General features: G+C 30.1%; 1 protein-coding gene across 1 annotated transcript; it reads right to left on the reverse strand.

The window, feature by feature from the left end:
- Positions 1-24,912: 24,912 nt before the first annotated feature.
- On the reverse strand, positions 24,913-25,799 carry PG994_013727 (uncharacterized protein; the record flags this gene model as incomplete). The annotated part of the gene is made up of 2 exons (XM_066865136.1): positions 24,913-24,936; positions 25,275-25,799. 2 exons carry the CDS (start codon positions 25,797-25,799, stop codon positions 24,913-24,915), a joined length of 549 nt encoding a protein of 182 aa, XP_066710097.1.
- Between the last annotated feature and the right edge of the window lie 60 nt (positions 25,800-25,859).

Consider the following 25,859-nt stretch of genomic DNA (forward strand, 5'->3'; position numbering starts at 1 on the left):
GATGATATTAATAAAATTTTATAAGGTTTTTTTTATGCCGTTTTTTTAAATAGTAATTATAAGGTTTTTAAGTTTAGTATTTTTTTATAGGTTATTTTTTTTATTTAATTAAATATTTTACGCGTTTTTAAATTTTTATAAAGTTTTTTATTTCTTTTATAAGATTATAGTTTTTATAGGTTTAATATTTCGTAAGATTTAATTAAAGTTAAAGAGTTCTTAATTATTAATACGATATACTTTTATAAGTGATATATAATAAAAGTTATAGATTTTTTAAGCTTTAAAGGGTTTAAGTTTAATAGCGGTAGGTAATATTATTTTAAAAACGTAGAATAGTTTTAATAGTTTATAATTTAATTTTTTAATAAGTTATTTAATTTTAATATTTTTTATATTAAATATAATTAATTAATTTTTAATATAAACGAGTATTTTAATTCGTTATTTATTAGTTTATTTTTTATATATTCTCGGCTTTTATTTAAATATTTCTAGGCGGTTTTTTAAACTTATATTATTGAATATATATATAAACGATAATTATAAAAAAATTATCGATAACTCGATCGAATTATCGAATAATTAAAAACAAACCTTATTATTTAAATCTACGAGGTCGAATTAATTTAGCCGAACTTTTATTAAAGGGACGTAGTTAAGGCGCTACGATATAAATGATCCGATAGATAATCCGATAGTTATTAACGCCGGTCGCGCCGGACTCGCGTAGAGTTAATATTACCTGCGTAGTAACGTCGCGGCGTATGATTAAGGACTATAAACGTTTTAGACGCGTCCTAGTAGCGAAAATAGCTCGATAAAAGGTATCAAAGAAAGATTAAAGTATTTAAAGAAACTGATCGCTAATTTAGTAGCTTTTAATAATAGGCGTAAAGAGATTTTTTAAGTAATTAAGGAACTTTGTACCGAAGCGACCGAATGTAACGAACGTTATCCGGGTTCTAAAAGAAACCTAGTAAGACGTACTAGGGTTTATATTAATAATACGAGAGAGTATCTAAACGTGCGATAAAAGTCGCTTTTATCGATATAATAGGTAATAGCTTATAAGAACGAAAGTAATTAAGGTGCGTAAATTTTAAAGGTATTTATAATAGTTTTATTAAAGCTATTTATTTTATTAATAGGTTAAGATTAATATTTAAATTAATTATTAAAATAAAAAATATTTATATAAAATATATAAGGAATATTTATCGTTATATATTTAATTTTTTCTTTATTAATCCGTTAGATCGCCCGTTGATTCACGGTGATCCTGTTATTAGCTCACGGTAATCCATCCTTTAGATCACGGTGATTTATTTTAATAGCTTATTTAGAGCGTCGTAATCCCGTGGCCCCTAGTTTATTAGCGGCGCGGTAATTTAATCGTTCCTTGTTACGTAATACTTCCTTTATTATTTTTTTAAGTCGGGCTTATTTTTTTATTATTTAGGATATTTTTATAGTTACGTACTTTTATAATATAAGGGAGTTTATATTAGTATAGCTAGCGATGCGGTCGGTAGTTATAATATTATAGCCTGGTCGGGGTATAATAAACCCGTTCCGGCGAGTGAGGTTTTAGCCGCATGATTAGGTCGGGTTATAATACTATCCTCCTTCTCTTAATTACTTTATTTTTAAAATATTAATTCTATAAGTACTTTAGTTACTCGTATTATTAAGTTATAATAGGTTTTCTTTTTTTATTATTTTTTTATTATAATATTTATTTATTATAACTAGTCGTATCGAAAAATCTCGGTTTAAAAAAACTATTACGCGTTTAGCTCTTATTATTAACGTGGAATCTTTAAGTAACCTAATTAGTATGCCCTATACTCGTTATTTTCGCTAGAACCTAGCTTGCCGTATAAACGAGAAATCGTTTTATTATTTTAAGTATATTCGGGTTAGTCATTCTTATAATAATACTTTTATTATGTCGGCCTTAACGAAGCTGGCCGCTTAATAGAAAAAGTTAAAGGCGGAAGAGTCGGACGTAGAGGAAGCTTTATTCCTTTTATAGACGCAACTATTTACCGCTCTGGGTCGTTTAGCCCGCTTTCGTTATATAAAGAAGGTTATGGTAGAAAAGCGTTCGGAGGCGTTTCGTTAAGGAATATAAGAGCTGAATAAGGAGGATAGCGTTTCTTCCTCGATTACCGATTAAAAGAACTTTATTCTAAGTAACCTACGTTTTTTAGGTATTTTTAAAAACGTTAATTAGTCGTTTTTTAATTTAGTAGGTTTTTCAAAGCTTAGGCCGTTAGTTTTCGTAAGGGGAGCTCTTTTTTTAAACTTTTAGAGTTCCTCCGCGATGTTCGCTAAGTGTTTTTTAAGCTCTTAGGTATTATTTTTTAGTAGGTAGCCCTTTTATTAAACGAGGTATTAGAAGCTTTGTGTTTTTTTATCGATAATTCCGTTAATTTCGTACTTATGTTAATCTGTTTCGATTTTTAGTTATATATCGGTTAGGGTTTCTTCGGCCGTTAGCTCGAGTAATAAAATATGAAATATAGGGTATATCTATATTATTTTAGGTAGTAATAATTGGTAATTAGTTTTTGAAATAACTTCTACGATTTTAAATAGTCCGATCTTTTTAAAGTTTAATTTATTACTTAATTATTTAGTTTTAATATTTTATTGTAAGCAGTAAACCTTTTCTCTTTTTTTATAAGTTAATCCTTTTAATCTTATTTAGTCGGCGTATCCTTTTATTTATTATTAAAGGAAGGTGAGGTCTTATTATAGTATAATTTAGAGTTCTTTTAATTTTTCGATTTATATGGTCGCGATTAGTGTTAGCTTTCCTTTTAAGGGTTTTCTAGTAACTTCCGGGTCGTATTTATAGTTCGTTCGAAATAGTAAAATACGCGTAGCTTCGTTATTTACGTTATTATAAGTAAATTAAGCTATAAGTAATAGTTATATTTAATTATTTTATTTGTAATTAATATAGTAACATAGGTATTATTTTAAGGTTTAGTTTATTTATTTAGTTTATTTATTTATTTAAGGGTAGTAAACCGTGGATAGCTTATACTTAATACTAAGTTATATTATAAGCGACTTCTAGAATTTAGCGGTAAATAGTTTATCTCTATCGGAGATAATCGTTTCGGGTAGCCCGTGTTAGCTGATAATTATTCGAAGGAATATATACGTTAAGTCGTTAATATTGTTAAATTCCTTATACGGTAGGAAGTAGGTATACTTCGTGAGTTTATCCGTAATTATTAAGATGCTATCGTAATCGACCTTGGTTAGGGGTTCTTTTAATAGGGGTAGTTTAATAACGAAATTAAGTGTAATAGTTTTTTATACTTTATCTAGTAGTGGGATTAGTTGTAGCTCTCTGTACGGCCGGTGTCGGGTAGCTTTAACTTTGTTATAAAGGTTATATTTACCGATTATTTTAGCTACGATTAATTTAAAGTTCTTATAATTAAATTGCTTAGTAATTTTTTTTTAAGTTTTAAATATTTTTTAATATTTATATATAAAATATTTATAGAATTCTTTAATAAAGTCTTCGCGGTATCGCTTAGGGATATAGATCTTGTTTCGGTAGAAGGTGAGACCGTCGTAGTTTTTAAGGTAATTTTTAAGGTAGTTTACGGGGTCGGGGGTTTAATTAAGTTACCGAAATTTAATAACTTAATTATCGTTATATTAGATATAGTTTATAACGTTTAATTATTTCGATAGTATAAGGTTACCGTTTTAGTTATAAATAAGAATAGTTCGCGTTTCGAGTGGGGCCTTTTCCTAGTGGTTCGGTTGTCGGCTTAATATATTAACGCGACCGTTCTCGTTACTCTTTTGATAAATAATAATAAGGTTAAATTTTAATAAGAATTTAAACTATTATATTTATTATTTATTTAATTCTTTAATAATAATAAATATTATAAAGTTTTTATAATCGATATAAACTTTAATTAGTTTTATTATTTCGTTAAAATAATATCTCTATTTTTTATAAGCTTTAATAATAGTTATTAGTTTTTTATTATAAATTTAATAATTGAGCTCTAGTTCGTTAAGTTTTTTTAAAAAGAATGCGACCGGGTGTGATTTTCCGTTATCGTTTTATTAATTAAGTTGTCTTCCGATCGTATAGTTTAATGCGTCGGTTTCGATTTTAAAGGGTTTAGATAGGTTTATTATATAAAGTATTAATTCGTTAAGGATTTACTCTTTAATATTATAAAAAGCTTTATCTTTTTTTTCTATTTATTAGAATAGTTTATCTTTTTTTATTAAGTTTATTAGGGGTATTGCTATCTTGTTAAATCCGGGGACGAAGATCCGGTAATAATTAGCTAGTTTTAAAAAGGATTTAACTTTTATAGCGTTTATAGGCGTAGGCTATTCTTTAATTATTAAAATTTTCGAAGGTTTTATTCGGATTTCGCCCGGGGATATTACGTATCTTACGAAGGTAACGGATCGTTAATAGAATTCGCTCTTTTCTAGGTTAACTAGTAGGTTGGCGTTTTATAACTTTTAAAGTATTAGTTTTACGTATTCTCGGTATTATTCGTTATTTTTAAAATAAATAAAAATATCGTTAAGGTATATTATAATAAACTTATTAAGGTATTTTTATAAGATATAATTAATTATAGATTAAAAATTAGTTAGTATATTAATTAAATTAAACGATATAGCTTAATATTCGAAATAGCCGTATTTAGTTCGGAACGCGGTTTTTTATTTTTTTTTTTTAATTCAGATTAAGTTATATATATTAAAAAGGTTGAGTATGATAAAAATTTTAACGTGTAATAGTTTATTTCGTAAATCGCCGATTAAAGGAAAAGGGTACCGGTTTTTAATAATAATTTCGTTAAGCTTTTAATAATCGATATATATACGCCACTTAGGTTTCCCGTCTTTGCTTTTTTTCGGGATGAAGAGGATAAGGAAGCCTGTTAGCGACGTGGATAGTCGTATAATTCTTTTTTCGAAATTCTTCGTAATATACTTCTTTAAGGCTTGTTCGTACTCCTGGTTAAGTTTATATATAAATATAAATAAGGATTCCTTCCTATTTTTAAAGGGTATCTTATAATTCCACCGTGTATAAAGTAATAAGCCTATTTCTAATCTCTCGTTAAAAAATATTTGGAATTACCGGTACTCCTTTAATATAATCGTTATAATGTTCGGCTTAGGTTTTTTAATAATAATATATACCTTAAAATTTTAAGTTTATTAAAAGGTCGCTTTTTAAACCGTTACCTATTAATTAAACCTCTTCCTAATATATTTTATTAAAATTAACCTATTTTCTAATTAATTTTAAAATTATTTACCCGTAATTAAGGTATTTTTAAAATTATATCGTATTTTATAACGTTCGTAATATTATACGTAATTCGTTTATAACGTTTTCTAATATTAACCGGAAAGTTCGCGACTTCCTTCCGTACTTCTTTATTATCGTAAATTATAAATCCTTTATTAACAGTTTTAAATCAATATAGGGTGTTTTTCTCTTATTATTCGAATTTAAGGTAATTGACGATTCGTAATAAAATATAATTTCTTTATATTCCGTTATTAAATAACGCTCTAATATAAACTTTTTTTACGCCTATTATTAATATAATATATTTATAAATAACTTAATCATCCGTTATTTAATATAGGGACCTATCTTAGTCCGCTTATTATCGTCTTTTTATAATAAGCGGCGTTCGTTTCCCGAACGCTGCTCTTATAAGTAATTAATAATCTCTTATAATTAATCCTCGTATCGTTATTATCGTTCCTTCCGTTCTTTATAAAGCGCTTCTTAATATATTAATAAAAGTATTTCTACGCTCCTCGTACGAAATACTGTCCTTAATACTTAAAATCCGGGTTTTTCGGGTAATTCGAAAATTTATTAAGTTCGCGATAATTTATAAACGCTTTATAAGTTTTTTAATATATTAAAAGGGTCCTCTTATTAAGTATATATTTATACGTTTTAAGAGCGTTAAACGCCTTCTTTTAAACGTTTATAGGCTCGCGATTTTTTCTAGGCGTATTTAAAATATTAATCCTCGAAATACTCTTTTTAATCTCGTCCTTTTAAATAATATTATTATAGTTACCGTAAGTTTTCTTATATTAATAAGTACGCGCGTTATTTATTAAAAATTAACGTTCGAATTTTTTTAATAATATAATTCGGGTATAGTTATATAATAGGTTATTTACCGATCCTTCGGGGAAATTATTCGTACTTAAGTTTTTTCGCGAGGTATTTTATATAAACGTTATATACGTATAAGATTTATAAAAGCGTAAAATATTTTTTATATATAAAGAAATTCGTAAATTATTCTTTACGGCGTAGTTACTATAAATTCTTTAATTAAACCCGGCCGTAATAAGTATTTAATATAAATATTTCGAATCGAGGTAAAAAATATTAAGGATAATTAATTATTTATTAGTTTTTAAATTTCTAAATGTAACGATCTCGTATATTAATTTATTTATAAATATACTTACTAAGCGTTTATAATTTATAAGTTACTCTGGCTAGCTTGTAATATTATTTATTAAATTATTATTTTCGTTATAAAATAGGGATCGTTCTTTTCGCGTTATTACGATACTTCGGTTATAGTTTTTCTTACTTTCTAAAGTTTTAAAGAACTATTTAATACCTTCTTTATCCGTTAAATAAGAGGTATACCTATTATTATAACAAGCTATTTAAAATAAATTATTATACTTAATAATAACGCTATTATTTTTAATAATTATTATAAAAGTATCCTTTACTTAATAATATTAACGTATCGTTTATTAAGAACTTATTAAAAATCTTTCTTTAATATTTAACATTTTTAAGCGTAATATCCTAATTTTTAATAATTATAATAAATATTATATAGCTTCCTATTTTATTTATTATATTTAATAACGTCGAAATTTATAAGCTTATTATAATAATTATACGTTATAATATTTTTAAATAATATATAACTATATTAATATAATCGCCCCGTAATAGTTTAAGTTCGGTTAGTTTATCGTTAAGGTCCGCCTTACTTTTCGTAACGTCGTTTATATATATAAATATTAATCTTAATAGTGAGCTTTATATACGAAAAAAAGTTATCGGGGCAATCGAGCCGGCTAAGTTCGTTCTTAATATCGTTTTTTAATCCTCTGTAATATATTATAATTTTCATAACTTCGGTATAGTTTAATCGAGCTATGATACGCCAGAACTCGGCCGTATAAAAAGCGGCTAATCCTTTTTATTTAAAGGTTTTAAGTTCTTTTTTATAACAGGACAGAGGAAGCATCCGTACGTCCCTATAGCTCCCGGGCCCTTCTCCTTCTAGTTTCCTTATAATATCCCATATTCCCGTAGAGAATACATACGGAATAAGCGTTAACTTTATTCTATCATACCTGCATATTATTAATACCTAGGGATCGATATACTTTCATAATTTTAACGCTTTTATAACACGACCTACCTATTAATAATATCGATTTCGGAAGAAAAGGGAGAACTTTTACAGCCCCTAATCCTCCGAACACGACCGTTAAGGATAGCGAAAACGAAGGACCGACGAATCCCCTTTTAAAGAGAGAAAAGAAAAAGAGGTAGGAGTAGCTACGGACATTACTAATAATCCTTCATTTATTATCGGGCCCGACGCTCCCCCTAACGTACCCTTAAAAGTACGCTTTCGAAAAGAGCTCGACTAATTAAGGCTTAAACGGTCGTCGCTTAAAAAACGCCTTAAAAAAGTTAAGAAATAAGCTTCTTAATAAAAAGATAAGGATGTAGAAAACCTTTTATTCTTTTCGAACTTATCGGGCGGCGAGGCTGACACCCCCTCGGAATCGGAGGGGTATAGCTTAAACCTTATTAATAATTTATTTTTAGGTAGCGATATTAACGGAACCTTATCGGCTAGCGATCTTAATTTAAATTTTAATAAATCGATTAAGTTTTAATATAATTAATTTAATTTAATTTTTATTAGGGCACGATAAAAAAGCTAGGTTAAAAAGTTACGAATAATTTACGAAACTATTTTAAAACGTTATCGTAACGCTTATATTAAAATTTTATATGTATGTAATTAAATAATTTAAGAAGTAAAATAATAATTTCGTTTAAAGAAGTAATACGTTTCTAAATATAAATCGAAATAATTAAAATATTATTAAATAACTTTTTTAAAATAAACGCGGGCTATTATCCGGAGCTTTATTAATAAGGCCGTTATAATTAGTTCTTAATTAAAAGAGGCGTATTAACTTCTAAACTAAGATTTACGGTAGTTTTACGAGTACTTAACCTCTTTAAAGAGCCAGGTCCGCCCGCGTTCCGATTAAGAACATGTATACTACTTTTTTAATAAACTTTTTTAACCTTTACGTCACGATATTATAAATTATTATAATAATATTTCGGAACGATAAAATAATATAATCGATTTAGTAAGAAAAAAGTAAAAGATTTTATTAAAATCAATAAAAGAAAAGAATACGAAAAGCCGAATAATAATAACGCCCGTTAAGGGCCCGCGAAGCTACGCTAATTCGGATAATCCGGAGCTTAGGGATTTTAAGCGTAAAAAACAAGGCCCGCCGAACTATAACAGGAAACAGGATATATTTACTTTACCGTTTTATTTTAGGAACGCATAGGCCGGACCGGCACGGAACGGTACCGCGGGCTACTTAAATCTAGACTATATTACTTATTATTAATATAGTAAGAAGGGATATTACGTTAATAAATATCTTATTAAAGACTAGGTATTAATATAATAAATTTCGAAAAACGGGAGAAGGTTTTAAATAGAGGTGTGCCTTTTTCGAATAGGGATTTTTTTATAAGAGTATTTAAGACCTTACGAACCCTTATTATAATCGTTACTCTTTTATTACGTATAGCGCCAATTTTTACTTATTTTAATTTAAATACGTACTTTAAAATAAATATAGTTAGTTACACTTTCGCTTTATAAATTAAATTATTTTAAACCTTTTTATAAATAATATTTATTAGTTTTATTAATAATTTATATATCCCTATTTACGGCGTTTATTAAATAAAGTTTAATCTTATTAATTTTTAAGAAGCTATAAAACGGATTCGATACTTTTACGTTATTATTGACCGAGATTTTCGTTATAAAAATACCCCGGTCTTATTATCTTACGGAGTTATATAAGAGCTGAAACTAGTTATCGATGCGGGAGAGAACCGTTAATAGTTTTTTATTAATATAACTAAAGTCTAGCTTATAAACCCTCGCCTTTTCTACCGCGCTTATAGAGGTAATACTTTCTGTTATGCTATTATGTCTCCGCGAAAAGAGGTATAGAGGGGAAGGGGCCCTACCCTTTATCCCTAGCTATATCCAATACTTGACTGCCTTTTTCGAGACCGAAAATGTGATATCTTTCCGTCGGACCGAGTAGCTAGCCATGCTATCGATCTCGAACCCGGGACGGAGCCCTTTTACCGACCTATCTACCCCTTGTCGTATTTTAAACTTTAAATATTACGAAAGTAATTAAATAAAATAAAGAAAGGGGGAAAGATTTGAGAATTATAAAATTTAACGGGGGCCCTTATCCTTTTCGTTTTAAAAAAAGACGGAACCCTACGCCTTTATATTAATTATAAAGGATTAAATAGCGTTATTATTAAGAACCGGTATATTTTACCCTTTATTTCGGAATTATTAAATAAAGTTTCTTAATTTATAATCTTTTTTAAAATCGATTTTAAGGATATATATTACTATATCTGTATTAAACGTAAAGACGAGTGGAAAACGGCGTTTCGGACCCGATACGGCTATTTCGAGTTTTTAATAATAGCGATAAGCTTTATTAATACCCCGGCTACTTTTTAATATTATATTTCATAATATTTAAAGAACCTAATAAATATTTATTATATAATGTATATCGATAATATTCTAATTTACTCCTTAAATAAAAAAACTTATATAAAATATTTATAATAAATGGTCGAAAAGTTCTTAAAAGCCGACTTATATATAAAACTATTTAAATACTAATTCTTCTAAAAGTCTTTAAAATTTTTAAAGTATCATATCTTTATAGAGGAGGTATTTATAAATCCTTTAAAAATCAATATAATTAAGAACTAATTAGCGCCGACGTCCGTTTATAACCTTTAAATCTTTTTAAAGTTTTATAACTTTTACCGTCGTTTTATAAAAAGGTATTCCGAAATTATTACCCTATTAATAAGGTTATTTAAAGGTAGTAAAACCGGATAGAAAGTAAGAGCGTTCCACTTAGATAGCCTTATTAAAGCAGTTTTTATACTTTTAAAACAAACCTTTTAAACGGCGCCGCTCTTAACCTATTTTAACCCCGAAAAGCTAGTACGGTTAGAAATAAACGCCTTTAAATTTGTAATAACTAGAACCCTTTTTTAAAAAGGTGCCGGAGGTTATTAGTACCCGGTCTCCTTTTATTCTAAAAAGTTTTCCGAGGCGGAGCTCAACTATAATATACTAAACTAAGAAATGCTCGTAATAATATCGTGCTTTAAATATTAAAGGTACTATTTAAAAAAAGTAAAGTATATTATCGAGGTATTTTCGAATTATTAAAACCTATAGGGCTTTATAAAGATTAATAAGTTAAATAGTCGCTAAATATATTAATATATATATTTAGCCCCTTTTAATTTTATAATCGTTCATTAACCGGGTAAGAATAACCCCGTTAATAGCCCGTCGAGATGGCTAGATTACATTACCGATACGGGTAATAATTTAATGCTGTTACCTATTTTAAAAAGAAAGCTAACAGTGGATACTAGCTCTTTAAAGGGCAGGCCTCGCGTACTAGCCTAGGTAGTATACGGGGTAAAATTAACGCCCGAACGCGTTATCCTAACTTAAGTAATAACCTGTCGAAAGGCGAGAAATTCGGTATAATAGAAAGACCCGCTATCGTTAAAAGTTAGTCCCGATTTGGAAACACTTATTAACTAAGCCTAAAGAAAGGACAAGGCTTATTAACGGAGGCGGAAAGGCCTAGATATTACGACCTGACTTAAATAGGCGGCTAAGATCCACCGTCCGGCACGGAGCTAGGATAACCCGAGGCGTTTACGAAATCCTATATAAAGAGCTAGTTTACGATAACGCCTTATTAATAACGATAGCTTTATTATACCGCTATAGAATATCGACGAATAATAATATAATAATAATATACCACGATTAGTTAATTAAGGATAGATTATAGTGAATAGGCGGGAATAAATAGATAGGAATAGATAAATAAGATAAGGCAAACGATAAAAGATAACCTAAAAGTTACGTGTAGATAAGATAAGGGAGCTACAAGATTACGACGCTCTTAGTAATCTAGGAGCGATAAGATCACGACGGGATCGTAACGCTCCTAGCGACCTAACTCGGATTAATAAAGGAGGGATTAGATATATAACGATAAACGTTCCCCTATATATTTTATATAGATATTTTTTATTTTAGTAATTAATTTAAATATTAATTTTAATTTATTAATAAAGTAAACAGTTTTAACGAAACTATTATAAATACTTTTAAACTTACGTACCTCGGTTACCTTTGTTTTTATAAGTTATTACTTATTATATCGATAAGAAGCGACTTTTATTGCACGTTCGGATATTTTCTCGTATTATTAATATAAACCTTAGTACGTCTTACTAGGTTTTTTTTTAAAACCTAGATAGCGTTCGTTATATTTTAATTACTTTTGTTCTTACGAGTTACTACTTAAACCCTTAAGTAATAGTACCATAAGAACTATATCTATACCTAGCCCTAATAATACCGTCCGATAAGGAAAGGCCCCTATTACCACCCTTAGTACCTCCTAACGGGACCTTATTATAGACGTCGATAGCGATAATAGCGACGACGAATTTATACGATAAACGCTAGTTAAACGAATTAAGGAATTCGAATAAGAGAGTACTAATTATTAATATTATTACGTTAAACTCGAAAAAGAGTGTAATGAGCTCTTAATTAAGGGCACCTTAGGATAGATATTTTACGATATTAATAAATTACGCGAAGAGGTACGTCTTTTCTATATAGCCGTTAATATTATTTAAACCTTTATTATATTAAAGAAGGGTATAAAGATTAGTACGTTAATACCTTTTAACGAAATAAGCGGAAATTTCCGAAGCTTTTTTATTTAAGTTAAAGCTTATTAATAATTTTATAAAGGGATGTTTTAAGACTTTATTTAACGAGTTATTTATATTGCCTTGTTTTTTAAAAGTAAGGTATTCGTTTAGTTCGAACTTTATTTAAATAAACTCGTAAAAAACGACTAATAAATTAAGCTATACCGCATAGAGGTATAGCGTATTTTGAGAGTTACGACGGCTTTGAATAAGCTTTTAAGTTACTCTTTTAGGACCCCGACGAAAAGTGACAGGCGGAGAGGGAACTTAAAACCTTTAAGTAAAAAGGGTTAGCCGCTTTTTATATAGCTGAGTTCTAGCGTATTATAGTTCGATTAAATTATACCGAAGCTATGAAAATTATAATATATTATTAAGGATTAAAGGATAATATTAAGAACGAATTTAGCCGGCTCGACGCCCCCGATAATTTATTTTCGTATATAGAGTTTATTATTAAGATCGATACTCGTATATACGAACGACGCCGCGAGAAGTAAAGCGGACTTTAGCGGTAGATTAGTCGAATTTAAGCTAATACGAGGCGACTATGTTAATATAATTATATGCCGTTTAAAAATATTATAACGTATAGTTATTATAATAGGCTTATAGATCTTGATATTACTAAATATAATAAATAGGATAGGAAGTTACGCGTTATTTGTTATAATTATTAAAAACTAGGATATTATATTCGAAAATATCGAGTATTAAAGAAAAACTTTTAACGAGTTTTAAAGGGACGATATGTTAATATTATTAAAGTAGAGGATATTTTTATAGTAATTATTAAAAATAGTAACGTTACCGTTAAATACGGCGGCCTATCCTAAATAGTTTATTATAATAATAGGTGCACCTCTTATTTAGCGGATAAGGAAGGTACCGGATAGTTTTTTAAAGCCCCGGAAGGTAAGGAGGACTATAGCCGGAGCGTTGCGATAATGCGAAGGGAGTAACCCTTTTTTTATAACGGAAATAATAATTTAATAAATAATATTATAAGTTAATTAAAATAATTAATAAACTATGAACGTCTAATAAGCATATTAATAAACGAGTTAATAAACGAGATCGCTAAATTTAGAGATTTTAAAACTAACGAATAGTTAGTTATCCTAGGTATCCTTTACCTCGGTTCGAAATATTTATATTAAGTACTTATTACGGCCGGTTTTAATTAAGAAATTTACGGTAATTACGTAGTAAAGGACGACTTACGAATTTCCCTTATTTACGAAAGGTATTTTACGCTTTTATAAATCTCGTACGTATATAACGTTTATACGAAATACCTCGCGGAGAAACTTAAATATAAGTAGTTTCCCCGAAGGATTAGTAAACGACTTATTATGTAACTATACCTGGATTATATTATTAAAAAAATCTGAACGTTAATTTTAAACGGACGACGCGCGTACCTATTAATATAAAAAGACTTACGGTGGTTACGATAGTACTACTTAGAAGGACGAGATTAGAGGGAGTGCTTTGAGGACTAATACTTTAAATACGCTTAAAAAAAATCGCGAGCTTATAGATATCTAAAGGAGAGCGCTTAACGCTCTTAGGATATATAAGTATATACTTAATAAGAGGACCCTTTTAATATATTAAAGAATTTATAAAGCGTTTATAAATTACCGCGAATTTAATAAACCTTCGAATTATTAGAAGAACCCGAATTTTAAATATTAAGGATAGTATTTTATATAAAAAAAGTATAGAAACACTTCCGTTAACGTATTAAAAAGCACCTTATAGAGAACGAAAGGGAATAATAGCGACGATATAAAGATCGATCGCGGGATATCGTTAATAATCTATAGACGTAGCGTTCGGGAAATGGACGCCGCCTATTATAAAGGGACGATAATAGGCGGACCAAGATAGGTCCCTATATTAAATAACGGATAATCGAGCTATTTATAAGTATATTATATTAATACTAGGCGTAAAAAGAGTCTATATTAAAACATTACTCGATAGCGGAGCGTAAAGAAACTATATTTTATTACGAATTATTAATTACTTCGAACTCGAATAGTAGGAGAAAAAACGCTTTATACCGATTTAAAACCGTTAATAAAGGACTTATAACGTATAACGATAAAGAAGTACGGAAAGAAGTCGTGAACTTTTTAATTAATATTAAAAGACGTTATAAACGAATTACGTATAATATTATAGACGTTATAAAATATAATATAATTTTAAAAATACCTTAATTACGGGTAAATAATTTTAAAATTAATTAAAAAATAAGTTAATTTTAATAAAATATATTAGGAAGAGGTTTAATTAATAAGTAGCGGTTTAAAAAGCGACCTTTTAATAAACTTAAAATTCTTAAAATATGTATTATTATTAAAAAGCCTAAGCTAAATATTATAATAATTATATTAAAAAAGTATCGATAATTCGAAATACTTTTTAATAAAAGATTAGAAATAGGCTTACCGTTTTATATATGGTGAAATTATGAAATATTTTTTGAAAATAAAAAGGAACGCTTATTTATACCTATATATAAACTTAACTAGGAGCATAAATAAGCGCTAAAAGAGTATATTATAAAAAATTTCGAGAAACGAGTTATCTAAATATCCACATTACTAGCAAGCTTCCCTATCCTCTTCGTTCTAAAAAAGAGCAAGGACGGGAAACCTAAATGGCGTATATACATCGATTATTAAAAGCTTAATGAAATCATTATTAAAAACCGATACCCTTTACTTTTAATTAGTGATTTACGGAATAGATTATTATACGTTAAAATTTTTAGAATACTCGACCTGCTTAACGTATATAACTTAATTTGAATTAAAAAAGGAGAAAAATAGAAAACCGCGTTCCGAACTAAGTACGGTTATTTTAAATACTAAGTTATGCCGTTTAACTTAATTAATATATTAACTAACTTTTAATCTATAATTAATTATATTTTATAAAAATACCTCGATAAGTTTATTATAATATACCTCGATAATATCCTTATCTACTCCGAAAATAACGAGCAATACCGAAAGTATATAAAGCTAATACTTTAAAAGTTATAAGATATTAACCTACTAATCTACCTAGAAAAGAGCGAATTCTACTAATGATCTGTTACTTTCGTAAGATATATAATATTTCCGGGCGAAATCCGAATAGAACTTTTAAAAATTTTAACAATTAAAAAGTAGCTTACGCCTATAAGCGTTATAGAAATCAAATCCTTTTTAAAATTAATTAATTATTACCAGATTTTCGTTCCCGGATTTAACAGGATAGCGATACCCTTAACAAACCTGATAAAGAAGGATAAATTATTTTAATAAATTGAAAAAGAAGATAAAACCTTTTACGATATTAAGGAACGAATTTTTAACGAATTAATACTTTACGTAATAAAACTGTTTAAACTTTTTAAAGTTAAAACCGATATATTAAACTATAAGATTAAAAAATAATTAAATTAACGAAACGATAACGGAAAATCGTACCCCGTTATATTTTTTTTAAAAAAGCTTAACGAATTAGAGCTTAATTACTAAATTTATAATAAAGAGTTAATAGCTATTATTAAAACTTGCGAAGAATAGAGATATTATTTTAACGGAATAATAAAACTAGTTAAGGTTTATACCGATTATAAAAACCTTACGACGTTTATTATTATTAAAAAACTAAATAAATAATAAGTACGATAGTTTAAATTCCTTTCAAAATTTAACTTTACTATTATCTACCGGAAGGGTAATAAGAATAGTCGCGCCGACACGTTAAGCCGACGACCGGACTATTAAAAAGAGATTCCGCCCGAAACGCGAATAATTCTTACTTATAATTAAAACGGTAACCTTATACCTTTAAAATAATTAAACGCTACGAACCACGTCTAGTATAACGACGACTAGGTTACTAAGTTTTAATAATTTAATTAGAACCTCGACCCCATAAATTACTTTAGGGATTACCTCGAAGACCGCGACGGTTTTACCTTTTATTAAAATAAGATCTATATCTTTAAACAGTGCCGCGAAGATTTTATCCGAGAATTCCACGAGTACCCCGCATACGGACACTAAAGAATATTTAAAACCTAAAAAAAGATTATTAAATAATTCGACTATAGAAACCTTAAACTAATCGTGGCTAAAGTGATCGATAAATATAACCTCTATAATAAGGCTAAAGCCGCCAGATATCGACCATACGGAGAATTACAGCCGATCCCACCACTAGATAAAGTATAGAAAACCATTACACTTAATTTTATCGTTAAGCTGCCCTTATTAAAAAAACCCTTAACCAAGACCGATTACGATAGTATTTTAATAATTACGAATAAACTTACGAAATATACCTACTTCCTACCGTATAAGAAATTAAGCGATATTAACGACCTAGCGTACACATTCCTTCGAATAATCGTTAGCTAGCACGGGCTACCCGAAACGATTATTTCCGATAGAGATAAATTATTTACCGCTAAATTCTAGAAGTTACTTATAATATAATTTAGAGTTAAGTATAAACTATTTACGGCTTACTACCCCTAAATGGATAAATAAACCGAGCGGATAAATTAAACCTTAAAATAGTATTTACGCTATTATATTAATTACGAATAAAATAATTAGGTATAATTATTATTTATAACTTAATTCGTTTATAATAGTATAAATAACGAAGCTACGCGTATTTTATTATTCCGAATAAATTACGGGTATAACCTGGAAATTATTAGAAAGCTTTTAAAAGGAGAATTAATATTAATTACGATTATATAAGTCGAAAAATTAAAGGAACTTTAAATTATATTATAATAAAACCTTACCTTCTTCTAATAGCGAATAAAGGGATACGCCGACCAGGCAAGGTTAAAGGGATTAACCTTTAGAGAGGGAGAAAAGGTCTACTTCTTACGACGAAACATTAAAACAAAATAATTAAGCGATAAATTAGATTTTAAAAAAATAAGACTATTTAAAATCGTAAAAGCTATTTTAAAAACTAATTATTAATTATCGCTACTTAAAATAATATAGATACACTTTATATTTTATATCTTATTATTCGAGCTAGCGGTTAAAAATACCCCGATTAATATATAATTAAAGGTTATAATAAATTAGTATAAATACGAAGTCGAAAAAATTATTAATAAAAAAAAACTAAACGAAAATATTAATACCTCGTTTAATAAAAAGGTTACCTATTTAAAAATAATACTTAAAAATTTAAAAAACACTTAGCGAACGCCGCGGAGGAGCTTCGAGAGTTCGAATAGCAAGATCAGCGGGAGGCACCAAAAGGCCCAAACCCCCGAAATCAGCCAGACCCAAGGAAGCCCAGTCCACGTTAAGAGGAACGCCTATAAGCTAAAGGTTTCCCACTAGATAACTCTCGTAACCCTCTAAAATAAAGAGGATATTATCCTTCTTATTTAATTCCTCTATATTATAACTAAATAAATCGGCACCCCTTTCTTTTACTTTCCGACGAATCTTCCGGATCCGCGATAACCGACCCGCCGCTTCAACAAGCTAAGACTAAAGTTCAACTAACTCCGAATATAACGATAAAAGTTTCTCGCTTATAGCCTCCTTATCTTCGTCTAACTTACGCTATTACGTTAAAACCTTTTTTAAAAACGAAACTATTAAAAACTTATCGTATAAACAACCACGATTTACATATTTTTCGTAACGCGAAAAACGATCCGAAATACGGTAATTAAACTTTTTATTCTTAAAATAATACGAATAAAATATATCGATTAAATAATTATTAAAAATAATAAAATAATAAAGAAAAAAATACTCGTAAATTTTAACGGAAAACTTTTTAACACGATTTAATATTATAATAAAAATAAAAAATAAAAACTTACAAAAAATCCCGATATAATAAGAGAATAACGAGTATTTATAACGATTAATTATTTTAAAATAAAATAATAAAGAGAGGAGAGATGATATTACAACCTGACTTAAATAGGCGGCTAAGATCTACCGTCCGGCACGGAGCTAAAATAACCCGAAGCGTTTATAAAATTTTATATAAAAAGCCAGTCTATAATAACGCTTTATTAATAATAATAGCCTTATTATACCGCTATAAAATATTAACGAATAATAATACGATAATAATATACTACGATTAACTAATTAAGGATAAACCACGGTAAATAGGCGGGAATAAATAAATAAAAATAAATAAATAGGATAAGGCAGACGATAAAAAATAACCTAAAAGTCACGTATAGATAAGATAAGGGAGCTATAAAATTACGACGCTCTTAATAATCTAGGAGCGATAAGATTACGACGCTCTTAATAATCCAAGAGCGACGAGATTATAACGCTCCTAGTAACCTAACTCGGATTAATAAAAAAAGGATTAAATATATAACGATAAACGTTCCCTTATATATTTTATATAAATATTCTTTGTTTTAATAATTAATTTAAGTATTAATCTTAACTTATTAATAAAATAAACAGTTTTAACGAAACTATTATAAATACTTTTAAACCTACGTTCCTCGATTACCTTCATTCTTATAAACTATTACTTATTATATCGATAAAAAGCGACTTCTATCGCACGTTCGGATACTCTTTCGTATTATTAATATAAACTTATACGTCTTACTAGGTTTCTTTTAAAACCTAGATAGCGTTCGTTATATTAGAGGCCGAAGCGGACTCGAAATATTAATAAGCGATAATAGTAAGTAAATTGCTATACTTTAATAAAAAAGTATATATCTTTAAGTAAACGTTATTTCGAGTATAGTTATTATAAGTATATTATAATAACCTTTTTAACGGCTTGTAACGAACGCTATCTGGGTTCTAAAAGAAACCTAGTAAGACGTACTGGGGTTTATGTTAGCAATACGAGAGGTATCCGAACGTGCGATAGAAGTCGCTTCTATCGATATAATAGGCAATAGCTCGCAGGAACGGAGGTAACTAAGGTACGTGGGCTTAGGGTATTCACAATAGTTTCGTTAAGGCTGTTTACCTCACTAATAGGTTAAGATTAATATTTAAATTAATTACTGAAGTAGAGAGTGTCTATATAAAATACATAGGGGAACGTCCATCGTTATATATCCAATCCCTCCTTTATTAATCTGTTACTGCTCAGTGATCTCTTCTAAGCGTGCTCGGTGTTGCTCAGTGATCGCCCCTAATCACGCTCTGCGCCGCTTAGTGATCTCGCCTAAGCGTTTGCCGTGCCACGTGACTTGCTGTCGGTCGTCGTTACTTTGCGGGCGCATTCGCCCCATCGTCGGGCGTGGCGGTGGCGTTGCTCGTTATTGAGGAAGGTCTGGTTTCGTGTTCATATAGCTGGCGGTACGGTCCGTGGCTATGGTATCGTAGCCCGTTCGGGGCATGGTAGTTCCGTGCCGGTGAGTGGGGTCTTTTGGCCGCATGGTTAGGTCGGGTTGTAACACGGCTATTTTAAGCGCGATTATATAATAAAACTCTTTGAAAGAAAGTTTTATTAGCCCGATTTATAAAAGAACGTGGTTACGTATATAGAAGCTTATGTTATATATCTCGGCTCTAAGGCGAAATATTACTGTTCGTACGGTAAACTTACTTTATTACTTTAGCCTAGCCGTTTAGGAGAAAAGTATAATATGGATTTTAATATAGGCCTGTTTAACTCTTTTTATAGATAATAGTTCGTCGATATTATCTTTATAATAATAAATTAATATAATAAGTTATCCTTTTTTTTCCTGTATCGAAAATAATTAATACCGCTAAGCTAATATAACAATTTTATAAGAAGATCGAGTATTAATTTAACAGCTTAAAGGGGCTCTTTTCGAATAAGGGCTCGATTTTTATTAATAATTTCTAATTATAACTTTATTTTAAAAATAAAGTGAAATTAAAGTATTCGACGGTATTTTATTTATAAATAAATAGCTAAACTGAGAAAATAAATTAAATTCTCGAAATATATTTAAGGTATTACGTAACGGAATACCTTAAATTATAACCGAATTTATTATATATAGTATTTTATATTATTAATTTTTTAATAAATTTAATAATAAAGTTATCGTTATTTAAAACTATATATAATTATTAATTAAATTTTTATATATTCGTTAAAAATAACTCTCCCGCGAAAAAAGTATTAATAATTAAAAATAAGCTATTAAAACTATGAAATTTACGAATAAGAATAAGAAAATATTAAAAAAAGTAATAAAATTTTAAACGAAATATTATAATTTTTATTATAAATTAATTATTTTTAAGGTCGGATAAATAGTAGGGCTTTTTATTAAGAACTTAAAGGTCTAAAATAGGAAACTGGCCTTAAAGTTTGTCGGTCCGTTCCGAGTTCTCGAGCGTATCGGGACGTTAGTGTACCGGCTGGCCTTATTAAAGAAGTACTCCCGCTTTTACGATATATTCCCTATCTAGTTATTAGAGTTATAGAAGGTAATATCCTTTAATACCCTGCCGATATCGGAGTTAAAGGATAACGGGGAGTAGGAAGTAGAGGAGGTTAAGTAAAAGATGCGTTAAGAAAGGCGATAATATTACTTAATAAAGTAAAAGGGTTAGCCCGCCGAATATAATTAATAAGAACCGGCTAAAAACTTAATAAACGCTTTTACGAAAGTGGCTTAATACGAAAAAAAGAACTAGGTTATATTACTAGTTATAAAACGGAGAGGCAGGTTTTATAAATTATTATTATAAAGGTAAAACCGGCTTCGAAACCCTTATTATTTATTTATTTAATTAATCTGAAAAGAGGCCGAAGCCGGACCCCGATAAGATTCGAACCTACTTATTTAAATAGTAAAATTAGAAAATCTACGCTTTATTAATCGGCTATGGGGTTTATATTACGCCGGGGAATTTATTTTATTACGAAAAGGAAATTAGAACGAAAACCTAACGGTATAATTATTTAAAACGCTAAGCCTAAAGGGCCTAACTCGTTTTTAAAATAAATAGCCTAGTTTTCGGCGATATCTTTATAAAAGGAGGCGAGAAATACGAAAGCTCGTTTTTTAATAAAATTAAAGGCTATATTTTAAATAGTAAAGCCGCGGTTGTAACGGAGAAAGCGTAATAAAATTATAGTTTCGAAAGCGTCGGCTTTTTTTATAATTTAACGAAACATTAACGGAATAGGCCCGTAATTAATAAATATAAAGTATTTATAATATTAATATCGAAAAAGGCGAAACGTTTACGTAAGGCGTCTTTTCGCGAAGCGTACTCTTAGCGGTAAACGATTAGGCTTATTTATTCGTAATATTACCGTTAATAAAACGGGGTCGGGACCTAAAAGCTTACCGTGAAAATCCTATTACCTTAATAAAATTCTTCGAGCCGGAGATTCCGAACTCGGCCTTATAACTTTTTACCACGCGGTAAAAAGAGATAACGAAACGGCATAAAATATTACCCGCACGGCGGCGGAGCTTAATAAAAAAAATAAAGGCATTATTATTATTAACCTTTTAAAAATACTTTATTAAGCCCGAAAACACGATAGCAACGATTTAGAAATTTCTAACTAACGCGTTAAGGAGCTTATTAAAAGAATTTAATTAAAACGCCCCGAAAACGAATCGATACGATAAACTTATAGCTTCGTAAGTTTTATTATTATTATAATAACTTACCTTAAGGTTGAACTAATCGTAAACTAGAGATCGGGGGTTAGTAAAAAAATAATTAAACTCGGGGCGCTCGTTAATAAAGGGTTTATAGGCGGAAGCCTACGACAAAACGTAAGAATAATAGGACGAATCGGGCGTAATAAATAAAATACCGCCGTCGTAATTATTAAATAGCTAAGTACGTTAAAAAGCGGCGGTTATTATAATATAAAAAAAGAGATTCGTAATAGTTTCTATTTAGAGGCGTATAAATAAACGACGAGATTGTGATGCGAAACGACGGATTATTATTAATCGAAGCGGAAAGAGTTAATTAAATCTTAGGATAAACTTATCCTAAAATTATAAAGGGCTTATCGCGATTATTTATATATTTACTTAAAAATATTTATTAACGCGTTAATAATATAATACGCGATCCCTTTACTTTTATTTACCCTATACCCTTATTACCCCTTATTAAAGTACTTTGCGAAAATTACAGGATATATTCGTTTTTACTACTTAAAGATCTTACGCTAAAGATATAGTAAGAACTATTAAATAAAAGAGGGGATAATTATAACAAAATAAAAGAAATATCCGTATATCCTATAGCTTCCGGGCCCCTCTCCTTCTAGTTTTTTTATAATATCCCACATTCCCGTAGAGAACATATACGGGATAAGCGTTAGCTTTATTCTATCACACCTGCATACTGCCAATACCTAGGGATCGATACACTTTCACATTTTTCCGCCTGTCGCTTTTCGTCGGGGTCTTGAAAGAGTGACTTAAAGACGTATTCGAAGCCGTCGTAGCTTTCGAAAATGCGTTATACCTCCGTGCGGTATAACTTAACTTACTAGTTATTTTTTACGAGTTCGTCTAAGTAAGGTTTAAACCAAGCGAATACCTTACCTTTAAAAAACAAGGCGGCGTGGATAACTCATTAAGTAACGTTTTAAAACATCCTTTTATAGAATCGCTAATAAGCTTTAATTTAAACGAGGAAGCTTTAAAAGTTTCCGCTTATCCCGTTAAAAAGTGTTAGCGTACTAATTTTTATACCCTTTTTTAATATAATAAGGGTTTAAATAATATTAATAATTATATAAAAAAGACGTACTTTTTTATATAGCTTATTAATATTATAAAGTATTTATTCTAAAGTACCTTTAACTAGGAGCTCGTTACGCTCCTTTTTAAACTTAACGTAATAATATTAATAATTAACGCTTTTTTATTCGAGTTCTTTAATTCGTTTAGCTAACGCTTATTAAGTAAGTTCGTTATTACTATCGTTACTATTAACGTCTTGTTACAGTACGTGTGGACTAACCACTGCGCCACAAAGCAAAAGCTTCGGAAATGACTCTTCGGGTCATTTCTATCCAATTCTACGCCTTAAGTGCTACCCGCGGGGGACCAACCCGCCGATCGTAACACGTCTATAATAAAGTCCTATTAAAAAATATTAAAGGTGGCGGTAAGAGTCTTTCTTTATCGGATAATATTATTAAAGCTAAATATAAATATAGTTCTTATAATATTATTATTTAAAAGTTTAAGTAATAATTCGTAAGAATAAAAGTAATTAAAATATAACGAATATTATCTAGGTTTTAAAAAAAACTTAATAAGACGTATTAAGGTTTATATTAATAATATAAAAAAGTATTTAAATATATAATAAAAGTCGTTTTTATTAATATAATAAGTAATAGTTTATAAAAACGAAAGTAACTAAAGTATATAAACTTTAAAAGTATTTATAATAATTTCGTTAAAGTTATTTATTTTATTAATAAATTAAAATTAATATTTAAATTAATTACTAAAATAAAGAATATTTATATAAAATATATAAGGAATATTTATTATTATATACCTAATCTTTTCTTTATTAATCTATTAGATCGCCCGTTGGCTCACGGTAATCCTATTATTAGCTCACGGTGATCCATCCCTTGGATCACGGTGATCCATTTTAGTAGCTCACTTGGAACGTCGTGATCCCGTGGCCCCTAGTTTATTGGCGGCGCGGTGATCTAGTTATTCCTTATTACGTAATACCTCCCTCGTTATTCTCCTAGGTCGGGCCTATTTTTTCGTTATTTAGGACATTTTTATAGTTACGTGCTTCTATAATATAGGGGAGTTTATATTAGTGTAGCTGGCGGGACGGTCGGTAGCTGTAACGTTGTAGCCTGGTCGGGGTATAGTAAACCCGTTCCGACGAGTAGGGTTTTAGCCGCATGGTTAGGTCGGGTTATAATACCGAACTATGACTATATCTCGACGACGACGATAATACGCCGGTAACCCGCGGGGAATTACGAAAGATAGTTAGGGAAGCTATTACTTAAGTTATATAGAATTTTAAAGCCGTATAGATTAAGTTCTAGGTTTAAGTTATAACCGCGCTATCACGTAATAGCGACCCCGTTGCTTAATAGCCGAAAGTTATTATTTTAGCTCGTCGAACTTGCGAAGTAATAATTAAAAGCGTAAATTAATCGAGTAACGTATAGAAAAAGAGGTTAATAGATATTATATAGAGTATAAATATAGTAATCGAATATAACGAGGTTATTATAACAAGGAAGTTATTTAGCGGCGATATTATTTTTATTTTTAAAAACAAGGCGAAGAAATATATAAAGAATAATAGATAAGTTTTAAACGTTTTCGAGAGTAACGTATAGTTTATATATAAAAAACTCGTAATTATTACGAAAAGGATTTTAATAAAAAAGCTACGGGATATTTATAACGAAGCTATATTATTATATAGCTTATTTATAAATAAATATAAATTAAAAAAGATTTCGAAATATAAACGTAATTTGCCGAAAAACCTTAAAGTATATTATGTTTCTTTTATTATATATATAAGCTTCGTTTAAATTACGAAGGACTTATATAATAACGGTTTAATATAGGACGCGGAGATCTTTAATTACGAACCGTATAACGCCAGCCTCCGTATTTAATAATATTACCGCTGTTATAGCTACGGCTACGTAGCGAAGTATTATCGGAAATAATAGCGGTGCGGCTATTACTCTATAGCAGTATATCTCGGAAGAGACCAGGAATACCCTTAAAAAGGACCACGAGGTAGGAAACGTTACGTTAATTACGGTAGGGAATACACGGCGTAGAGATCGTAACTACCCTATAACGATTTAATAAAGAGAGCGTATTACACCTAGTCTGGCATCCTCTGGACATCCTTTGTCCCTTGGCCGCCATATCCCTCAGGAATACCGTTATTTGTTGGACCGGTATGCATGCCTTCGTTGGCGTGCGTGTGGCACGCAGCATGGCGCGCACGAAACCGACCGTGGCACGATAAGCCGGGGTGTCTGCGCCGGTGACAGTGGACGTGCGCACCGTCAGCGCTTGCGACGAGAACGGGGCCACGAAGTCAGCGACGCGCGCCAGGACGTGCGCCCCACACGATGACGGTGTTGATGCGCCGGTATCGCCCTCCAGGAAAGCCGTGTACGGGTACGTGAGCACGGTGGCGTAAACCGCAGAGCCGTTGCTCAGATGGCCGTCGAGCAGGGCCTGGACCATGGTGATTTCGGATGTAGCGGCGAGGACGATGTCGCTGCCCTGGTCGAGCTGGCCCAGCACGGTGAGGTTGGCGTTGGAGTTGAAGGCTAGGTTGACGGCGTTGTCGATGGTGCCCGTCAAGATGTCGTAGGTCCCGGCCAGGAGCCCATCGTAGGCAAAGGAGGAGTTGGGGACTGGGGAGTAAGTCACATCCAGGCCCTCGTCGGCGAAGTAGCCGAGTTGGTTAGCAATGGAGTAGGTGGCCGACTTGACAAAGGAGCCGTAGGCAACGGGGGTTGCTGCATGGACCCCGCCAGATCCCACTATCCCCATCAGGCACCACAATGTCATTACATTCATGGTTCGAGCCAGAGACTCATGAAGGGACATTACCTTGGATTCAACAGGAGCAAATAAGGT

This window comes from Apiospora phragmitis (assembly GCF_038363925.1).
Source record: "Apiospora phragmitis strain CBS 135458 chromosome Unknown utg000011l:1.0-3236445.0:1.0-3240683.0, whole genome shotgun sequence".
Taxonomy (NCBI): domain Eukaryota; kingdom Fungi; phylum Ascomycota; class Sordariomycetes; order Amphisphaeriales; family Apiosporaceae; genus Apiospora; species Apiospora phragmitis.